The 22,005-nt window shown below is 41.1% G+C and overlaps 1 protein-coding gene across 3 annotated transcripts in view; it reads right to left on the bottom strand.

Moving 5' to 3' along the window:
• ralgps2 (Ral GEF with PH domain and SH3 binding motif 2) overlaps positions 1-22,005 on the bottom strand; it is a 71,358-nt gene that overhangs the window by 30,200 nt on the left and 19,153 nt on the right. For all 3 annotated transcript variants that reach the window (XM_040040285.1, XM_040040284.1, XM_040040286.1), the window contains 8 exons: positions 19,179-19,283; positions 17,789-17,919; positions 17,411-17,518; positions 16,656-16,706; positions 7,809-7,892; positions 4,505-4,594; positions 4,309-4,401; positions 3,627-3,753 (listed from right to left, as the gene is read on the bottom strand). In XM_040040285.1, coding sequence (XP_039896219.1) covers positions 3,627-3,753; positions 4,309-4,401; positions 4,505-4,594; positions 7,809-7,892; positions 16,656-16,706; positions 17,411-17,518; positions 17,789-17,848 — 613 coding nt within the window. In that variant the 5' untranslated portion in view covers positions 17,849-17,919; positions 19,179-19,283. The remainder of the gene's footprint in view (positions 1-3,626; positions 3,754-4,308; positions 4,402-4,504; positions 4,595-7,808; positions 7,893-16,655; positions 16,707-17,410; positions 17,519-17,788; positions 17,920-19,178; positions 19,284-22,005) is intronic.

Raw genomic sequence — 22,005 nt, 5'->3', positions numbered from 1 at the left:
CGAACACAAAGGATATTTTTAATCCGTTTGTGCAACCAAGCAGATCGCGGCCAACAGCTGTTGGTTCAATTGTGTAATTGAAATCGAAAACTTTATTATTTTTAGCGTTTAAAATCAGATGCAAATCAAATAGGTTTTATTTTCTTCCATGTGTACGGTACCTATGATCCTGTATTAGATATTAGATCACTTGTCGAGCAGTGTTTAGCAACACCAAAGACACTGGTGGCAAAGTTTTGCTACTGATATACTGCTTTTGCTAGACAAGGTGAAGGTGAAAGGACAGGAACTATTTTAAACTGCATGAATGGCTTTATTCCTAGAGTTAACCCATATGTTTCTATGGGCTCTTTGTCCCTACACGATTTGCTAGAGATCAAGGATGTGAGCTTAGACAGGAAGCAGCAATGTCTGCCAAACCTAATAGTAGGTCAGAGATCAGACTGTTGCGCATATACACAGTTCAGCACAAATGTGTCACTGTAGAGCCAACACATGGCTCTTTCTCCAGACCGTTTATTGCCAGTGATAGGCATCACACCCAAAAATAATGGAAATTGAGCACAGTCACAAACATGTCAAGGAGCCATTCAAATAAAGTTTAGGAAACAAAACCTTTTGGTAAGAAAACAAGCAAACAACAACATGGTAATTTCAGCCCTCTGTTCTAAGTTGGGACTTTAATTTACAGCAACACCCAAATTCAGCAGGTTCTGTGTTTAGACACCAGAGAGGTCAATATGCAAACATCAAGAGAAACCAAACACAAATTTATTCCTTAAGCACACCCAACACTTAGCTGGGAGTGATGCTCTGGAACAAGCACTGCGACTTTCAGTCTCCTGCTCATTCATTCCCGTTTTCTCCACCCTGGAGGAATCGGGAGAATTTACGATTAAGGGAAATGTGCAGGAGCAAGAAAGTGGCAATTTCTCTTTCTCTTGAGCGCCAGGTTGGCTCGATCCAGTCCTGAGGCAGCCAGTTAGTTGGTCACACATCCACAAGCATCATAGACAAGTTTATACTGTAAGGAAAGACCATGCAACTCCCACATATATGCCCTAGAAAACTCCACCCCGAGACAGAGCAACAAATGACAAATGACAAAAGCTTACCGAAAAGTAAGTTTCCGTTTGATTAACATATACACAATGACGACACAGTTTAGATGTGCATTTGTCTTATTGTTTTACAGACATCCATGATGGAGCAGTGTGGGAAAATGGGTCACCTAAACTTTCTTTAATGGCAAACAGACTCTTGCGCGCTGCGTATTTCCTTGTGTCTGTTTGTTTGTGCATACTTGAGTGTCCAAGTCTGAATCACACAGAGGTAGCTATGATACAAGGCTGATTGAAAGGGGGGGGGGGGGAGATGTGGTAGGTTATAAAAAAAAAAATAAAAAAAAAGTTATTTAGCCAACCTGAAGTCAAAACAAGAACAAACAGTTCAGCTATAAAACCACACACATGGCATGAACGTTTTCCTTGCAACTCGTAAGGGATTCCTGTGTGATGTCATACCGTGGAGCCAGAGGGAAAAAGGAATATGAATATTCAAGGGAAGGAAAAAAACAAAACCTTTTTAACGTGTCCTAGTGATTCATGTGTTTGTTCCTGCTAAAGGGAACTTTGATGTTTCATAAGAGAGCAGAAAATTTATGCTCAACATTCACCATTAAACCAAAGGGAGGAGGGGGGGGGGATCAATGATGTGTTACAAAGATGCGAAAGCTTCTGAGGAAACAGACAGCTTACTGCTTACTGACTGACAAATGATTGTCTTAGTGACGTAAAGACAAACGCAGGCAGGAAGTTTGGCTTTTCAAACCCAGACGCTTGTCATTAAAGTAACCTTTAGCCCATAAAGATAAGAAGCTGAGTGCAAGGCATCTTAATGGATACTAAAAGTAAACTAGGGATTATTTATTTTTGTTTATTTTAGTGTTTTCCATTGAAATTTTTATAGACGATGATAAAAATCCCAAATATGTGAGTCACTAGAACCATTACGGCTACTTCTGCAGAGAAGGGCTAAATTATTGAGCAAGTTCAAAGTTATTTAGAAATGCATCTTCAATCCTTTTGGTTATATGGTACACACTGTGTCAAACAGAGGTGATTAAAAAAAAATACTATTGCTAAATAAAAAGTCTTCTAGTCATCTAGTCTCCCATGGTGTAACAAACTATTGAGATATACAAGGTTTGATGTTACTCAAGAACATTACTCACACTCAAATGTTGGAATAAACCACCTTGCACCTGTTGAACAAGCAAATACAATAACTCTCTAGTCACCCATTTATTCCTCGCTTTATATCTACATGAATCAACTTTTAATTTACAGCATATGAGCAATTTGGATAAAACATGTGGCGTTGTGTTGAGTCAGCAAAAATGCTAAAATGGAAATCTGGACTTCCAACTGCCTTTTTTTTTTTTTTAAATCCAAAGTTTATGGTTGGAAATAAAAGTGCTTTCAAAGCAAAAATCTTACATCGCATCAGCTTCTCTAGCTTAAACCAGACCAACATTAACTTTTATTTCATCTTTTGCCATTGTTGATTTCTAGAAATCAAAATCAGGCAAAAGTGCTAAGCCTCATCATTTCTTTAGATTTTGAAAGGAAAATTGGAAATGGGTGTAGTGATTTCTTTTTTTTTTTTTTTAAATGAGCAAACATAAGTGGAAATACAGTATAAAAAGACAAAGAGGGTTTTGTCTTCAAAAATCCGTATTTGGTATGACCAGTTCACTTCAACACAGTCTGAACTCTGAGCTCAGCTTTCTGGTAATTTGTTTAAGTAGTCTTCAGAGATAGTTCTCCAGGCTTCCTAAAGGACTGTTGTACCTCTTGCGCGACCCCGTCGTACATACCGCAGATGATCTGAATGAAAGCTTTCAAGTTTGGATTCATCACTCCATCAGACCTGTTGCCACTGATTTTCAGTCCAGTTCATGTGTAATTTGGCATGCGTCAGGCGTTTCTCCCTGTTTCTCTTTCTTAAGAATGGCTTCTTGACAGCCACCCATCCACTGAGACCATTACTAATGAGGCTTTGGCAAACAGTAAATGGATCGACTGAAGGGCCAGATGTACTTCACAGGTCCTGTGTCAGGTCTTTGCTGGATTTGTATTTCCCCATTTCATGACTTTCAAATACTGTTCATCTGCTGTTCATCTGAGATATACGTTTGACTAATAGCTCTTTGGATATCAGCTTTGGTGAATAAGATACTGTCAAATTGTTATCTTTAAGCACTTTTCTACAGGCAGTGTGTCACAGTAACACAAAATGTGTCCCCATCTCTTTATATGTCCATCCCTTGGGTTGGATGCCTTTTTGTGCTTACAGGGTTCATAGCTCATTGGTTTTACCGGGGGGAAAAAAAATCCATCTGAACATAGTCTGATAGCAATTTAACAAATTTTTCCTCCAACTACCATTTTCTTCCTCAACACAAGAGAAAAAGCTTTATTTCTTGGAAGTAAAATATAAAGAAATGAGGGGGGGTGCAAGCTTTTTTGCACAGACCTATATTAGACTAAAACTTCACCTTTCGTAAGAAGGGGGAGGGTGCAGTAGTTACCCGCTATGCATGCATGTAGATTTGTGTCTGTTACCTAGGTATGGTATACAAGAAACCATGCTCTGGCTGCTGATGTAGTCTCTCAGGCGTTTATAGTTGTCTTCTTTGGACATCAGGTAATCAAGCCGGTCAAACGTTGCCTTGTCCTTACGATTAAGTAACTACACACGAAGACAGGGATAAGGAGGGAACAAATTAGGGCTAAGATGTACAAGTGGAAAGATTTTACCATAAAAATATTTTTAAAAGAACCTCCTGTGGTTTTGCAGACCAGAGTTCAAGAAATTTCCAGCATTACATCACAACATCATTATGTTATTATGTAACTTCTACATCTTCGCTGAGAACACTGACAGACATGTTTGTAAAACAGACACTGATTTAAAATTGAATAATGAATTCAAAATGTTCACCATCCATAAAAATCGTGTCAAGTTCGTGTACAGATACTTGGCATTTCACTGAGACGCTGACATCTTTCTAAAAGTAATCAGAGTTCAAGGGAAGTGTATTTGTTAACGTCTCATTTTCCTTGTGAAATTAAAGTTTCTGAAAGTTTTAACTCTTTTATTCATTACGCCATGTCACTTGTGCTAGTTTTATTATTCTCCGTTTATGTGTCCAGTGTTTTGGTGCAGGCTTTGGGGAAATTCCTGCTTATTGACAGCACTCTACTAATAAACTTGTGACATCAAAGCACAGCAAATATTACTCACCGCCCAAGTTTTGGTTAGCCTGAAGATGGGAGCACTTTGTAACGCTGACACCACTGCCATTACCGCATGGAGGTTGTTCATGTCACACAGTTTCTGTGAGTAGTAGTAAAGTACATCAAACATACATGAAGTTGAATTGGTACAGCAAACATTCGTGTGGATAAAACAAAGTCATGTCCTGGGTGGACTTGTGTACCTTGGCAGTGCGAATATACAGACTCAGCACCTCGGCTCTGATCTTCAACGTCTGTGCATGGAGGATCTCTCGTACCACCCAGAAACTTGTCTAGAAAAGAAAACAAACAAAAAAAAATACTCACAAACAAGGACTACAAATGACCAAGTATTACAGAAAATCCCTTTCAAGTAAGGACAAAGGGTAGTTCTGCTTCACAAAATCTCCTGATTTTAAATCGAGAGCCAAGACTTGAAGACCTGTGTGACAACTCTTAATTAAAACGGTTATAAAGCAGAGCAGCAGAGCGCATGGCAAACTGCAGAAACGCTACATTAGTCAATTGGAAATTAGCTCTTGAGTAAAAGAAAGACCTTCAGAGAAAAATCCAGCTGATGCACAAGGGATACGCACGACAACTCCTGATACTTCAGCTAAGAAAGCAGGAGGAAACAGGGAATACGTGTCTTTAGAGTAGTTGGCTAGACCGAGAATGATGTCGGAAACCTGTCTCTTTAGGGAGAGCGCTGGCAAACCAGAGCTCTGATTACACATGCACGCAGACAGACAAGTCAGTGAATCAATCAGTGTTTAAGCTCCTGGGAGAAGAAGAGAATGGAAAGAGGAAAAAGGGAGAAGAGTAAAAGAAGAAGAGGGGTAATGGGAGGGGAAGTTAGCTTCAACGCCACAGGGCTCTAAGGGCTTCAAAGCCAACAGCTGTCTGCACATTGTGTTCTGATAAGAGACGAAGACTGACCATCCCTACTGTTTCGTCGAACACAAAACTCTTTATCTCTTTCAGTTTCTGAATTACTTTCTGACTTTTCCACTTGCACATTAACTGGCTTTGCCTATGTGGTCAACGTTCCTCTTTGCGTGTCTCCATCTACAAATTCAGTGTGTGTGTGCGCAGCAGCTTCACTGTGCTTTTAAACAGTCAGGCTGTGCATAAATCCTAACCTATAGCTGTCTCTGCAGACTTTTTCCTGGAAACAGCACTGAGACTTTGTTTTTGTTTCAGAGGTGAGGTGAGGAGCTCAGGAGTGAACAGATAAATTCATTCTCCCTCACCATGTCCTGTCTTATAAACACATATTACTATGAGGTAGCATTGACAGGAAACAGAGCCATGTGCTTTTAATTTTCACCGTTTCACATTAAGCTTTATGGGAAAGGATGATGAAAATGGACAGAAGACACACAGCGCAGATGGTGGACCCCGACTCCACTGGCGTCCACTTTAATATTCATCTACTGCTTTGAGGAAATGACCTCCCATAAAGAAGCAGCTCCCACTTTCAAAATGAAAAACTGAAATCCTGTTACATTTAACTTTCGCCTCATCTATGCAGTAGAAAAGACTTTCCAGTAAATGACTAAATTTGATTCCAATCTGGGAGCAAAGCATGCTGTAGCTTCACATTTAGGTTCCTCAGCGGTCTAACTTGATATCTGAGGTCAATCTGGACGGAGCATGGCTCCAAAAATCACGATCCCTTTGGGGTTCGTTACAGAGCATGTGCCTGTGTCTGCTTTGGCCTCAAAAACTGTGCAATGATGAGATCACTCATGACAACAGCGCTCTAGATAGTTGCATTCACAAAGTGCTCAAGTGTGCCTGAGAGAGGGCTTCCCAGACAGGGCCGTGTCTGTAAGGGGTATGCCTTGAAACAACGATGATGTTTTCGGGACTGTGTTTATGACCGTATCAATGCCTCCAGATGGAGCTACAAGGCCCCAAGATCTCAATAATCATAAATAAGAGGAAGCAGACTGATCCAAACATGAGCTGATATGTGGAGTGACCAACTAATGACCTGAGGAGAGAAAAATAAAGGATCGAGACGAAGATTTGGCTAACGATGGGAACCGCAGCTGATGATGGTATGATCCAGATGTGCTGCTAACGTATGTTCCATAGTAAAGATGAGTTCGGGAGGGAAAAAAATAAATAAAAAAAATAAAAAAAATCACAACAATTCTAATTTGTTTAGGTTCATGACCATTACATCTTTATTAACCATCTGATTCCTTGTTTATTCAATAAAAACGTCCCAATTTGTCTCTACAGAAAACTAAAGAACGATTAAAGTGCACTCATCATATTGTATCAAATGAGCTAGCCAATTCTTTTCTGCTTCACTGGCTCCGAAAGCAGTGTGCCAACAAAACAAAGACCGGAGGACAGAGAATATGGCTTTAGCTCAATTACGGGGCTTTCTGGGACTCTCTGTCCTCCCAGTCCAGGTCCCATTATCCAAAAAGCTCATTTTCCTTGGCTGCCGGCAGCTGTGTGTGTTCAGCTAACATCTTGAATCCCTGTTTGGGGTGTGCTATACATGGAGAAGTTTCCACAGCAACACATTCCAGTTAGATAATCTCATATTAGTACTGGAGGGCAGTAAAGAGGGTCCCAGAGGAATTTGGCAAAAACACTGGAAGTGGATTAAAGGGCACCGCTACCCCTTGAAGCATTACCAACAACTTCCTGTTTGATGATGTCACGGGGCACTGAGGGATCAAGCCAGACGCACTCCTACAAGCACACATGCAAAACCCCATGAATGCCAGAAAGAAGGAAAAACCAAGGACAAGAAAAAATGAAGGGGAAAAAAAAAAAAAAAAAAAAAAAAAAAAAAGCTTCTTTTCCTCAAAGCAGCATCACCTGGGGACCATTTATGATATATATAACTCTGTCAATAGCAGGGAGGTGACATAAGGGACTATAAAGAGCTGCCATGACAAACAGTTTAAAACAACCACCTCTGGGAAAGCAAAGTTGATGATTTGGTACATGGAAGAATGAAAGCAGGGGATGCGGTGGAAAGAAGAACTTTATTCCCTCCATTCCTGGATAGCCAAGACACATAAATCTATAAACCTAGAGCAGGACTGTTTCTCATCCTTTTTTTCCCTTCTTTTTCTGTTGAGGCTTTAGAATGATTTGAAATAAAAGGGCAGTAAGTGTAAATTTTACGGGGCGACCGTGGCTCAGGGGGTTGGGAATCGCATCTGTAACCGGAAGGTCGCTGGTTCGATCCCTGGGCTCTCTGTCCTGGTCGTTGTGTCCTTGGGCAAGACACTTTACCCTACTTGCCTACTGGTGTTGGCCAGAGGGGCCGATGGCGCGATATGGCAGCCTCGCTTCTGTCAGTCTGCCCCAGGGCAGCTGTGGCTACAACTGTAGCTTGCCTCCACCAGTGTGTGAATGTGAGAGTGAATGAATAGTGGCATTGTAAAGCGCTTTGGGTGCCTTGAAAAGCGCTATATAAATCCAATCCATTATTATTATTATTATTATTATAAATTGTGATCCTCGTCTCACCTGGTTGAACCTGCAGGTAAAGGCCACAACATTTGGAGCAGAGCTGTGCTTCTCCTTCTTGTTCCAGCCACAACTTGACAGCTCCTGAAATCACAGAATCGGGGAAATAAAGATTATGTAACGAGTCACAGATCTTTTTTTGCATACGCCAGCATTTTATTTGATGTATTTAACAGTCTAGTCAGGGTCACACTGTGGGGAGAGTACCAGAGGTAGGGAGCACAACGTAAGAGGAGAAAAACACAGACGAGAACGGGAAAACCGCTGAAGACAAGATCGAGGCAAAGGTTCGGACAGATTAATGAACTGCTGCCCAAAACAACATGTTCTTCATCAGTAAAGTCTGCGCTTTCCACTGATACACGTTTTCATCTAGACGAGGAGTAATTGTTGGAATTTCCCCCGCAGAGAAAACAGCTGGCTGAATCCTCAACAAAATCAACCAGATCTTCAAAAATAATTAGTCTCCTGAACAATAACTTGATGGATACAAATTACCTGCTGGTAAGCTTATCCATGTTCTAAACTCACCGCTTTCGATAACAGACAAACAACACCTCAAGGAAGGTATTAGCAACGAGCATTCAAGGATTCAGCGAAGAATGAGGACAGCATGTTGTAAACAATTGCCTTTGACAACAAATGAGTGTAAAATGAATAACGCCAACTTTTCTTTAAACTGATGCAAAATGTGTGCCTCTCAATCCAGATGAATATTATCAAAGACTTAAAAGGATTCTTCGTAAAGGGGTGCAAAGACAGTCAGGACCAGACAAAAAAAACAAAGTAGCAAAACAGAAAAAAACTTAAGTGTTAGCTTCTAATCATTGTTTTTCTAGTCATTTTTTCTCTTTTTGTGTCATTAAAAATAAATCTGATACTCACTTCAACCAACTGATGGCAGTTGTGCCGTGGCAAAACCAAAGCACAGAACAATGGTAACAATTTAAATTAAGACATTTTGGTGCAAAGGTGCATCTGTTGCACACTGAGGATTTAAATAAGCACAAGCAATGTATTTTGCTGAGCTTAAAAACACTAAAGACACTAAAATGTAAAAGTACTGACACACATGTAAGAGGATGTAATTAGCACTGGAATGGCTTTTGTCATCGTGGATCATTTTAATGTGGGCAACTGAAATGCCTGCTCACTGATTTTCTGTCAAAACATTCTCAATTAATCACTTCAGCACAAAGAGGAGCAGCAGCTTCAGCTGCTTTGGAAAATAATTAGGGTACACGTTATCGAAAGAAAAAAAAAAAATGTGATTTTTGGAAGGTAAACAGAGAAAATCCCCTCCTAAAAGACTAATTTCTTTCTGAATACCAGGCCAGAGTGAGTGTGGCTTTCTGCTGATGTCCTCAGCGATTAGGTAAAGCTGGAGACCACACACTGCACTGCAACAGGAACCCGGGACCTCGTATGGCCCCTGCAGGCTGTCCACAATCCAGGGACACTGACATAACAGTAGGAAAAATGTTGTGCAAGCTCTCCTGCTAATCCCTGCCAGCATGGCTGACTTAGGCTACAATATAAGCAGCTGAAAAAGACTGCTGCTCCCCCACACAATACCCCCTGTGAGGCAGTCAGACTGTCTGGAAGTAGCAATCTCCACCCAACCGCTCGCAGCTCCCTGAACTGGACCGTATCACCGTGTCTACTTCTAAAGAGAAGCTGTGCTCGTTCAACGGTGAGTCTCCAAGCTGAATCCGCCGGTGGGAGCAAAGATACAACATATCAAATACAGATGTTAAAAGCAGACACTCGTGCGTGGGCGAGGTGATGCTTGGGATCCATTTTGCCTGAGTCAGGATGAGGATACGAGGAAAGGAAAAAGGAGTGCGATGGAGCAAAGATGCAGGCACAGCAGTGAGGCTGTAAAATAAAACACTGCAGAAACCCTAACACAGCATCTTCCCACAAGGTTTTATTAGACCACGCGGGGACTCCGGTGTGTTTAACTGTGCCGTCCCCGTCACAGGATACAGCTAAAATAGTGCCCTAATTGTTTATTTTACATCAGTCCTTTTCAAATAATTGCTTCCTTGTGTCCTGACATAATGCCAATCATTTTTCTCTCCTTCACTTCCACATAACTTTGGTGATGACTCCTAAAACAAACACACAGTTAGGAAGTGGTAGCGTTAGTGTGTTCAAACCACCACTTGCCCACCCAGGTAGGCTGAACACCTGAAAAGGGGGCATACAGACAGACGTTGGTGTTTTGTCGTCACTCGGGAAGGCGACAAAATTTAAACAACTTGTACAAAACCTTCATCACTAAACCACCTGGGCCAGTCTTCTAATTTAACCACCCATCCGTGTTTGAAATCATTTAAGTCCCGTTTCCTCATGTGAGACCATTAGGCCATTAGGATTTTATTCCCTTTATTTTTCCTAGGTCCTTTATAGCCTCATTTCACACTAAGGCACCACAAACTCTGACAACAGTTGAGTGTTTGGAGAAGGGCTTTCACAAAGCAGCTCTGGTAAGGAGAGGGTTTAAAATTCTGCAGTAAAAGAGTGCAGTAAAAGAAAAAGAAACGTCTGCTACGCCAAACCACAGACAGCCTGTCGTTTCCACACGCTGGTCTGGCTGAGCAGCATGTTCATTAAAGCGCAGTCCCGTGGGGCTGATAGGAGCCAGATACATTTACATTGTTGGGTCTGTACACTTAAACTAAGAGCTGTTAAAGAAATCCGAAGTCACCTCTGGCTGAACGATTGATTATACGACCTACAAGTGACAAACAATAGCCGAGGTGGTTTAAAGGGTATCATCAACCAAAGACATTAAAATAAATGAGACACCATCATCAGCCACGACAATCTTAAAACTTCTTAAAAAACGGACCATATACATCTTCATAATCACCAAAGTTTGACTTGGTTTGTTTAGCAAAAGCTAAATAAAACGATAAGCTGCTGCTTGGCCACCATTCGCGATGAGCTCGCGTGAGCTATCACAGCACTTCCTTTTTTAAAATTCTTTTATCTACTCTGTTAATGGAAACCTGTGTCGAGATGCAAGGAAACAGTTAAAGCCCACAGGCCAAGAAAGGAAGAGCTGATGAAGATGAGAAACAGAACGGAAAGAGAAGTAAGATGAGAAAGGGGAGGCAGTGAAACTGAAATGAAGCTTGATAAAAGCAGAGAGGAGACTGTAGAGATAAGAGTTTAAGTGACAGGAGGGCCGATACTGGACTCTGGTTGTCTGTGCGCCGATCGAGAGTTTAGAATCTATTGATTTGCTATTTTGTTTCTGTTGTCTTAAGACAAAAAATAAAAAAAACATTCATCTCAGACAGTCATGAACTATAGACTTGGCAGGAACTCAAGCCAGCAGCAGCAGCCCCCATTACCTGGCTATGCACACACCGTGGAAAGAATTACTTTTCTAAAAGTACATTTATTTATGTAATTCAGTACACGCATTTTATGCTTTATTATACTCAAACCAGAAGAAGCCGTGTTGCTATAAAGAAGACATCAAACTGTATTTGTCAAAGATGATATATGCTTACACAAAAATCAAATATAATTAAGACCATATTGCAATAAAACTGGACTAAATCATCTCTGACAATGGAAAATTTGTCCATGTGGTTCTTCTGTCCCTACTACCAAAGCATTATTTTCTCCAGCTTTCATTGTGATCAACATGTCCAGATCATCATGCTGACAGGCTGCAGTGGAAGAAAGATTTCCCCCGGCGTTTGTTGTGCAGCAATTAAAGTTTAATCTCTACGTTAGTCCTGTGCAGATCTACAGGGACCTACAGAAACCTTTACGTGATGCTTCTCTTATAGTTGTAATTGTATGGACAGCAAAAGGGAGGGGAAACGTTTTAGAAGATGTTACTTTATCTGGCATCCAGGGCTGGAAGAGACTAAGCCAAGATAGGCCTGAGAAAGACAAACATAACTTGCGTCCAACTACAAGTCAGCCTGTTCTGAGGATTTCTGCTCTGGGTTCTCAGACGTGAGGATCTGACATACTTTTCAGCGGTACGTAAAATGCAATCTGATAGTTCCCTGAGAATTGGAGCAAAACCTGCCAGCCAAAGCCACAAAATTACGTACTTGGCTGTTGTCACGACTGTGTGTTAAAAACAAAAAGGCTACCCTCTCCCTCTCAATCCGCTCTGCATCACTCAACTACTTTTCCCCCCGCAGCTTTTATTTCATAATATCCAGCTGGAGATCTGATTATGAAATTAGAAATACCCTGCTGGGACTGAAAAACTGAGAAAAGGAAGGGTGAAAAAGTCAGCCACTGTCACTTTATTTCACCTAAATTCATCTATAATTTACCTTTTTTATTTTACTTTTCCCCCTTTTGTCAGCTGATCAACCATACTATAGCAAGCAGCTATACATTCCAGTTCAAACAATAAACACCAGCCAATGCTAAAATCCATTAGTAGTCAACACTTTGTAAGTTCAAATGAGAGAAAAAGATTTGCAACAAGACCCCCACATCCATTCCTCCCGCTCTCTCTGTGATCCATCTTGTCATTTTAATGGCAAACCAACAGCCAAGGAACATAACAGAAATTCATTTGGGGGTTGTAGCTCAGTCTGTTCTGCAGTATAGATTATTTTACCATCGAAAAAAATAAATATCTTCTGGTGTTTCCATTATTTATACCTGAGCTCCAAACTGAGCACAAAGACACTGACAATGCTCTCGAGCTCTGTTAATTTCTCTTTGTACTGCATTGATGAGGGTCCATTACGTAGTGGAAGTAAATTACAACAACCCTCAGGTCTGGCAGAGGTTTATGAGCTGTCACTTACGCATCATAAGAAGCAGATGTGTTTAGATTCTGTGTTTGCTGTGAAGGACAGACATGTTATACTCTGATCTCTTAAACCTGACGCTCACACTGCTTTTCCAATCAAAAGATAAATAGAATAAACTATGTTTCCTGTTCAAAGTGGCTTGCCAGACATTATAGCATCTCTCCACACCATTTTTGCTGTATATATCCACGGGTCCCGTGTAATCTTTTATAGCTATTGTGACAGACTTAACTTGGCTAGACCTCTCAAGCTCCTCTCCATACATATGCTTCAAGTCATGACCGAGATACACAAATTACTGAGAAGCTCTGTTCTACTATAATATTGTCTGGGGCAAATATTGCAAGGTCATGCCAGAATATCTGCTTGTGTGTCATGTATGCATGCAAGTTTCTCTCTGTGGCCTACTGTCTCACACCAGCTCTCACATTATTATGTTAAGACAGTTATGATGTGTTTATGGAGAGAGGAAAGCGAAAAAGCTAGAACACAAACACCAAAAGGTCAAGTCACAGCTACTTTATAGTCATTTCAGCCAATTTAATGTAGTTAGGGAAGTTATTAGTTAATTAAGTGCAGGACTGGAAGAACAGAGCAGCTCAACCTTGAAACTGCTATTGGACAAGCTTGGATTATCTAATGTAAAACTGCCATAAAGACATCTATAGGAAATTAAATAAAAATTAAATCAAAGCATTTTGCTTTAAATGCACCATTTAAAGTAATTTCCTTCTGCACATCGATACGACTTCAGATGCTTCTGCTAGGTTTAGTTCTCTCCCTGGAACACAATCACCACCAAGTGCACATTTCCATTGAACTTGCCCAAGGAGAAAACATCGAGTTAAAGGGAGGGCTGGGTCAACCTGACCCACTGAGAATCACTTGTGATGACAGATGATGAGATAAGAGAGCTGGGTCTGTGGTTACGAACCAGAATGTAAACAGCCGTTTTCTACATCCTGAGACATTTCAGGTAGAACCTTTACTCCAAACTACTGGAATTGTGGCATAGGTCATTAAGCCGTCATGCACTGGCACAGAGTATTGAGTCATCTCTCGCCAAATTTGGCTCTTTGCAACTCTGTCCTGTTCCATAAAAAGGAAATTTAAGTTTAAGGGCAGATGAGATCCAGCAATTAGTGTAGACGGGCACGTACAACATGCTAGTGCCCTGCTAGAGGTCATTTTATAGAGCTCATCCTGTTCCCCATTGAACAAAGGGGCAGAAACCGTCCCACTGATGGGTTTTGACCTTCTACAGCCCTGTCCAGCTCTCCTAGAGTAACTGCCTCTCTCCATGCTCTTGAGACCGTGCTAGGAGACACGGCAAACCTTCTGGCGATAAACCAAATATCGATGTGCCGTCCTGGGGGGCTGGAGTACCTGAGCGCCTCGCGACACTGACTTTAGCCGAATGCAAAACTAGTCAACACTCAGAACAGATGAGAAAGGAAATAAATGATAGTGGCCGCCACCCGTAAAGGCATTCCTTTTTTGGGTGTTGTGTCTAGTGGACCTGTTGTTAATTTCATTAACACTAAAACAGTTGAAACAGATTAACAACCCCCTCTGCTACTTAACTGACCAGATCGATATCCCAGATGTTTAATCGAGTTCATGCTATACATCGATTAAAAACTTTTCCTTTAATTTTTTTGAGGAGCGTAGGTTTTCTTTTTTTTTTTTTTGGGGGGGGGGGGGGGGGGGGGGGGGGGGGCAAGATTACACAACTTAAGAAAAAAAAGGAAAAAAAAAAGTAATTTAACAGTTTCCTATTTGGCCAGTGAACAGAGCGAATTGGCAGGAGTGCCTGAACACACACGCTTGGTTTTTTTCCTCCATCATGTGTCTGTGAGGAGGGGAAGGAAGGTTGACAGCACTGGAAACTCTCAGTTCTGTTCAAGCATGGACATGTACTTTTTTTTTTTTTTCCAGCAAGTTTCCTGAAACAAAAGCACAGTGAGAGCATAAAAAGCCTTACCAGTCCACTCTACCACCTGCCAAGATCCTGCTGGGTCACTCTACATATGGTACACTACGGCATTCATCACCCTCTCAGCACGCCTCTTCAATCAGGGCAGTGGCTCCTTTCCAAATGCCTCTAGTTCACTTTCCCTTCGTTCCCACTTCACGTCAGTCTGCAAGGTACTTCACAACAAACCAAACACGACAGACAAAGCCTGCTGCTACTAAGGAACTTCCGTCTGTTCTTTTCCCTTTTTCCACTGCTCAAACACAAACTATTTGCAAGACTCAAAAGGGCATGTTGTACTATATGAAGCCTAATTCATTAAAACGTGGCTTGATATCAGGCCAGAAAGGTTATGAGCTGTTAGAAATGCAAATGTTGCACATATGCCACAGCAGGAGTCAGACTAAGCCATGCTACAATGTGCTTGTGGTCTGTATGCAGTTTTTATAAGATCACTGCGGTCAACCTTAAACATAGGTTATCTGTCAGGAAAGGGCCTGACAGCCAACAGGGGCAAATCATGAGGTCTAACGTTCACAACAGAAATGGTGTGCAAGAATACGTGAGATACAGATGGCCTTTTTTCACATAACTGACATATGACAAAGCGTGGGAGCTGTGATCACAGTGGCTTACTATTGCAAAACATGACAGTTAGACATAAACCACATGTACCCTATGTATGAAAGGGAAAAGGAAAAACATGGCAAGGGGGAATTCCTAATGTATAATGTGGTTTAAAAGTCTGGGGGCACCAATGGAGAAACTTCGTATGTACAAAGAAGTTACCTTGGCCACCACCGCAATTTCCTACGTTCATTTTTAATTTATTAATCGGTTTATCGTGACAAATAACAAGCTTTAAAATGTTTCTAAAAATGTACACCGAGTTCAGATTTGCTCTGTCCCCTTCTCCTTGATGACAGTTTGCACTTGAACTTACATGGATTCAAGTTTGCACAAAACCTAATAACCCATGTTATCCCAGCATGATCTGACCATGACCCAAAGCACTTGGCAGTCTGAGTTTAAGTGCTCCATAAAATTTCAACAAGTTTGTGGTCAGGCAACTGTGGAGGAAAGCCCATGACAATCAGCACTCCCTGGATCCGTTTTTGTAGAGAGGGACTGATATTGCAACAGGCCAGTGACCCCAAACAACATGAAAATGCAAACCAGAGGCAGGAGCATGACTGATGACAGGAATACCGCTGCTCCTTGGAATACACTGACTGCACACTGGCCAAGTGTCCGACTCCAAATTAGGCAAAAAATATTGACAAATTAGAATATTATGACTAGCCTTTTTAATCACAGGTTTAATACATAGTCTTTTTCTTTATCTCAGTCATCTCTTTATACACACCCTTCAGTTCATGGCACAAATCTCTTGGATTTGTTAGTAGACTACTTTTTTCCAGTCATCCACTAGAAATACTGGTTACTACTACAGGGCTTTTAACTCACTGAGCTCTATCTGTGATGAAGTAATATTTCTATCTTTCAGTGAATAAAATTAGCACATTCGTGTTGTATTTGTGTACTCATTTTGGTTGGCTTTGAATACAACTGATCCAGCTGCTACACCCCTCTTAGAAACCCGTCTACTGTCTTCACGTTTCACTTAAATGGCCACTGCTAGTTTTGATGCACCTTTTTTCAAATTGCTATTCTAAACTAAGTGAATGTCAGAAACTAAATATGGCAATGCTTAAGTCTAAGATGAAGTTATTTATTATAATCAACAAAGGGCACAAGTTCATTTGTTGAACAAGGTACTCAAGTGTCTTCTGAAGTTATAAAAGCCAAGTAAACCTGACGCTTAACCCAAGTTAGCCAACATGCACAATGCCACAAATTTGCTTAAATTAAATTGCTGACAGAGAGTGCAGTCTTACATTTTCAACAATATATATGTGAAAACGTTTTTTAAAGATTTCAAATGCCCCAAAGGACTGAAAGTTGCTCATCAGTAAAGCAAAAAGCTCCCTTGAGTCCTCCCACTCAGTTTAAATAATTGTCATTCCGTTAACATCGTTTTTCCTCTCCACATTAGCTGCTCACCTCTGGCTGGATGGCTTTGAACACAGGAGCATCCATGAGTGTAATCTGGCCCTGAAGGAGAGCAAAAAGGCACCTGTTAGATATACTTTGGTCAACTGAAATATTTATACAAACTAACGTTTGTCACAATTCCTCTAAGTTGCATGTTGCCATAAAGAAGGTTGATGTAATAACAATTCAACAACTGAAATGCTGCTTTTCCTTGTTTTGTTTTTTTAAATTGGGCTTGTGATAATGCACAACCCATTACTCCTAAGACTCCTTTACTTACCTGACACCACCTTGAAAGACATTAATATATCAGGGGTTGATCAAATAAGACCAAGAGTGACCTCTTGTGGTGGAATGGGACACAACAAGACAAGCACACATATTTAAAAAAAGCTTGCAGACGTTCAAAAGATTATGTTCTTTTCATGTGAATATCCTGTAAGGTAAAGCTAGTTCGACAAAAAATGTTCTGAGTTTCTTTTTTTTTTACTAGTATTATTATTTTTCCAAAGATGACACTGAAAAGTCACTGAAAATGGGGCAGAGGCACCTGTGGGAACTGTCAGCAGCTGCTTGCCACTGCCAGACATCATCAATTATTACTGATGCAAACTCTGACCCCATTTCCCCCTCCATCACCCCATCTCCTCCAGTCTTAAGTCAGCACATTGGATTTTTGCTTATATGCACATTTATAACCCCTCATTTATGCAGGTTAATCAGAAAAGAAGAGACCGTAACAGAAACGCAGAAAATTCACTTACTGCATATTCCTCAGGAGTGACCTTCAGCACATCGAACACAACTGCGTCAAAACTCTTCTTCAGCTCTGAAGATGCCTTATCACTGAGAGATTCTGAGCTGCTGCTCTTCTGGAAGTCACACACACAGAAACACACACACACACACAAACTGATGGCTGGGCTTCTGAGAATTGGATTACCAAATGAAAAAGAGTGGTGATGTTGGTTTTGAGATTTGTAAAATGAACACCAAGAAAAACTAAACATAATATATTAAAATGTTATTATTTAATATGTCAGCTGACTAATACCAATATATAATAATTATACACGAAAACCTTTCATAGTTAAGGTATACACAGGCTGCATTTTAAAACACTGACGTGGATGAGGCCTTACCTCAGAGACTGTGGCAGCACTGGTGGAGATACTGGATTGGCCATTAGGGAGGTCCATCATTCCCACACCATCTAGCTCTAATGCAGGAGACCATTCATCATCCTCAGCTACAGCAAAGCCCGCCCGGCCCTCTGACAGAAAACACATACAAAATATATGACAGTGAGCAAATTGCGCACGATATCCTGATCATTAATAGCAGCATTCAAACTGCTCATCTTGCAAACAGAGCGCCATCTACTGGTTGAAATGGGTTGATTTAGACATACTGTCGCAACTACAAGGAAAAATGTACCCTCTCGAAATTAGTTATGATGTAAAGAAATGCTGGTTAAACGGTTGTGAGGTTCAGCTATTGGTCCAGAATGCCTGTGCACACCATATGGATGTGCACATTTATATAGTCTGCCTTTACTATGCTTGAGGAAAGACGGGACAGAAGGAGCTTAAGGTGAGCATTAGGAAAAGATCTTCTGTGAAAGGGGCTTGTGGTCCGTGAGTGTAAACAGCTTACCCGACCAATTCACTGGCTTCCATCCAGGCCAGATTTGCTACCAAACATTTGTCTTTGCTGTTGTTTTATCTATACATTGTTCTGAAGTCTTAAAACCATTCTACACTTTTATTTTCAACCTACATATAACTATGTAAACGGGTGTGTGTGTGTGTGTGTGTGTGTGTGTGTGTGTGTGTGTGTGTGTGTGTGTACGCACACACAAAGGGGTTATTGAAGCGTTTAATAATAATAATATGAATTGTAAATATTAAACTGGAGACAATCTAATCCTCGTACATCACTGAGTGATATATTATTAATATTCTACCACAATTTAATATTCTTGTCTGCTCAGCACTGAAAACACCTTGGAGACCATTATTAGCCAAAAGCACACTGAGAAGCAATAATGAAAAATAAGGAGCTGCTCAGAATACCGAAGGCCAGCAGAGGCCTGCAGGTGTGTGAGCGCCTGACTGCCTACTTGTTTGTCTTTTCATCAAGTGGCCTGTTCCATTAACTTCCTTATACAGTTCTGCCGAGACAAGACAAGACAGATATACAAACGCCGGCATATCATGTAAACTATCCTCACATTGTTTGACAAAGTGCATAACCCTACAGGAAGCAATAGCTGGCCTGTGTTTACAAGTCTGACTCTGCTGTATATAAAAATACTACATCTGTAATTATCTTATTTCCTGGCCCAATACCGATGTGCGTGTTGCCCTTTTATCTAGGTTCAAATTAGACATTTATTAAAAATATCACTTGTGAGGTTAAGCATCAATCTATGTTTTCATAGACTTAATAAAATAAAAAATTAAATTGATCCTCAGGCAACGTAAAAAGCTAGACATTCTTTAAAGAAAAAAAAAAAAAAGCCACACTTACCAGATGGGTGTCAGATGTACATAATGCTTTAAGTGAAGTTAGGCTGTTGTTCTGTTTTCGTCTGTCTATCGAGTTTTATCGTTCTCCAAGGCTGGTCTCTGCTGTCTGTGTGTGAAAGACAGGAACAAAAGAAATAAGGGGGAAAAGAACAAAAAGCACCATGATTGTTCTGAACACGAGTAAAAACCCACACAGTGGAAATCCTGTCTCCCTCTGTGCCTCCAGACTCTTTCCATAACTCACATCAGCCAGTAGGTGTCTCACTACGATAAGCAATAAAAGCTCGTGCTAGACTGGAGCATGGTATATCTCCTATTCCCTCCAGGTTATAACGATAGTCAGTATTTCTGTTTGTTACCTTTCCCTAACACTACATTAAGATTTCCATAATCCAAAATAAACGTCAAACTTTGGCTAACATGAGCCTATAAAGACATGACCCCAAATAAATACATAAAATCAAATAAATAAGACAATGAATGTTTGTCTCACTTGGGTTTCATTTCCCCCCCTGCGTCACACAGCTCGTTAAATATAAAAAAATAAATAAATACATACAAACATCTCTGTGCTAGGAAGACAGAAATAGCATCTGTGTACACAGCTTTAACAAGCTCTCACATCTGTCCTCGGCGTGTTATAGTCAAAGTGTTATCAACCCAGAGCAGTGTAAACAGCCTCTGATAACAGCAGGTTTCTGCTCATCTGCTGTCACTCATTTTGTCCTGTTAGAACTCCTTAACCATAACCATCCTAGCTAGTTTACATCTAGTTTTACAGCTTCTTCCGACATCCACACCTCCCGCTATTAACAATCACTTCTGACTCATTGCCTTACCCTATCCAATCCCAACTAGCTGGTGCTCCTGATTTAAATGTCCTTGTGTCTGACACACCTGACAGTCAGCTGAGCTGAAATGTGCTGCGTTTGGTGACATAACTCCACATAGGCGTGTCATAATGCTGGGCTTTCTGAGGTTCAAGCCCAGGGAATGTTTATAATGTCAGCTGGCAGAAAAACATGTGCGCACTAATAAGGCACAGGTGTGTGTGTGGGAACAAGACGGGCTGACGTCTCAACATCACAAGTATAAACCTTGCAGGGGGCACGACTGGAATAAGAAGAGGAAGAGTGACAGAAAGTAGAACTACTCGTGTTGGAGCTTGCAGAAGAGGACGTGTCGTTAAGCTAAATGTGACTCATAAGACTGCATAGCAAGTGGCGCTCAATCAGACTTCGCTCTGTGAATTGGCTGCCTCTCCCTCCTTGTATTCACTGAATTCCAGACTACCTTCTGACATTCACATACTGCAGTTCACACACAAAAGGCCCAGGCTGCCTCAGTACTGAAGGGCATAATGCATATTAGCGAGTGTTTTTGTGTGTGTGTTGTCGTCATGCACGTGCCAGCGTATCTGTGCATGTGACGACGCATTCCACATCGTGCACTGACCTTTTACATTCCTACCTCCAGCAGCCATGAAAACAGGTCTTCCATGACCTCCATTGGACATGTCCTAGGTCCTGCTTAAACTGCTCATCTCCTGTCCTTTTAATCCTCACCTCAACCTTATTTTATGGCAGCATTATATATTCAAGCTGGAAGCACTGATTAGTAAGAAATGCAAACATACACTAAGATAAATAAATCTGAGGGTTTGCGCTGCACGTGATAGTTTGTGGGAGTGGAGTGAGAGGCGAAAATTTATCAACTATTGATAATCAGATTATTTTAGTCATTCATTCGTTAGAAGCACGGAAAGTTCCACGTCTTAATCTGGTGAAAATATGATATATACATGGGGTGGCTGTAACTCTGTTACAGTACCCATACACCCATGGAACTGCTCTAGACGCAAGATGTTTTGTGTAAGACACCCATGACAAATCTGTAGCAGTGCATCCCAGATGGCCCAGCATCATGGAAACAGTAAACACCTGGCATTAAAATACTCCATGCAGAGAGTTGACTCACATGTGTGTCCTATTTACTTTTGTTGTATGTATGCTTACAATAAGAAGAAGAAAGGAAGGTGCAAACTATCATAGGAACAGGGCTAAAAAGGCTTGTTTCAGACGGTGGATAAACGGGGGGGGGGGGGGCGCACTCAAGGTAAGATTTAAATTAAAAAAAAACAAAACAAAAAAAAAAAAAGTTCTTTAGAACAATCATGTAAAGCTACTCCAGTGAAGTCCAAGAATAAAAAGAGGGAGTTGGAAATGAGCACAATGGGTATGTGCAGGACCAACACGGATCTGTGTGATCGAAGAAAGGTCACAAGCTGTGAGACTGAATAAAGGATCACACGAGACTTGTGTAGCATTTAGTGTTAACAGAAACACTGAGCCGACCCTGCCAGTCTCCGTCTAAAGAACTAAAGGCCTTTTCTTTGACACCCAACAGTCCTGCAGGCCGAGCATCGGTTCTCAATCTGTTCTCACTATTAAACATTAAGAGAGTGTGTGTGTGTGTGTCTGTGTGTCTCTGTGTGTCTCTCTCTCTCTAAGGGAGGTCTTGTTAGCAAGCAAACAATAATGGAAGCATTTCCTCTGAAGCGCACAGTCATTTGAAAACAAGTCTTTTTCTCCTCCGCTGTGCTTTATGATAAAAACTGCAGTACCTCTTCTTCGTCACGGTCTACATGCTCAGTACAGACATGTGCTTTCTGCTCTGCCTAGCAGAAGTGGGGCTTGATGCGTTTGAAAAGCATGCCGCAGATGCGCCAAAGTCAGAGAGCTAAAGTGGGTCAGTGTGTTGAGGTGTGCACTGAGGGATGTGACAGCCCATTAAGCTGTGCTGCTGTCCCCTTCTCTTTAGTACACAGT

This window comes from Simochromis diagramma, unplaced genomic scaffold (genome assembly GCF_900408965.1).
Source record: "Simochromis diagramma unplaced genomic scaffold, fSimDia1.1 OVJJ01000026.1, whole genome shotgun sequence".
Taxonomy (NCBI): domain Eukaryota; kingdom Metazoa; phylum Chordata; class Actinopteri; order Cichliformes; family Cichlidae; genus Simochromis; species Simochromis diagramma.
This window is presented reverse-complemented; position numbering and strand designations above follow the sequence as displayed.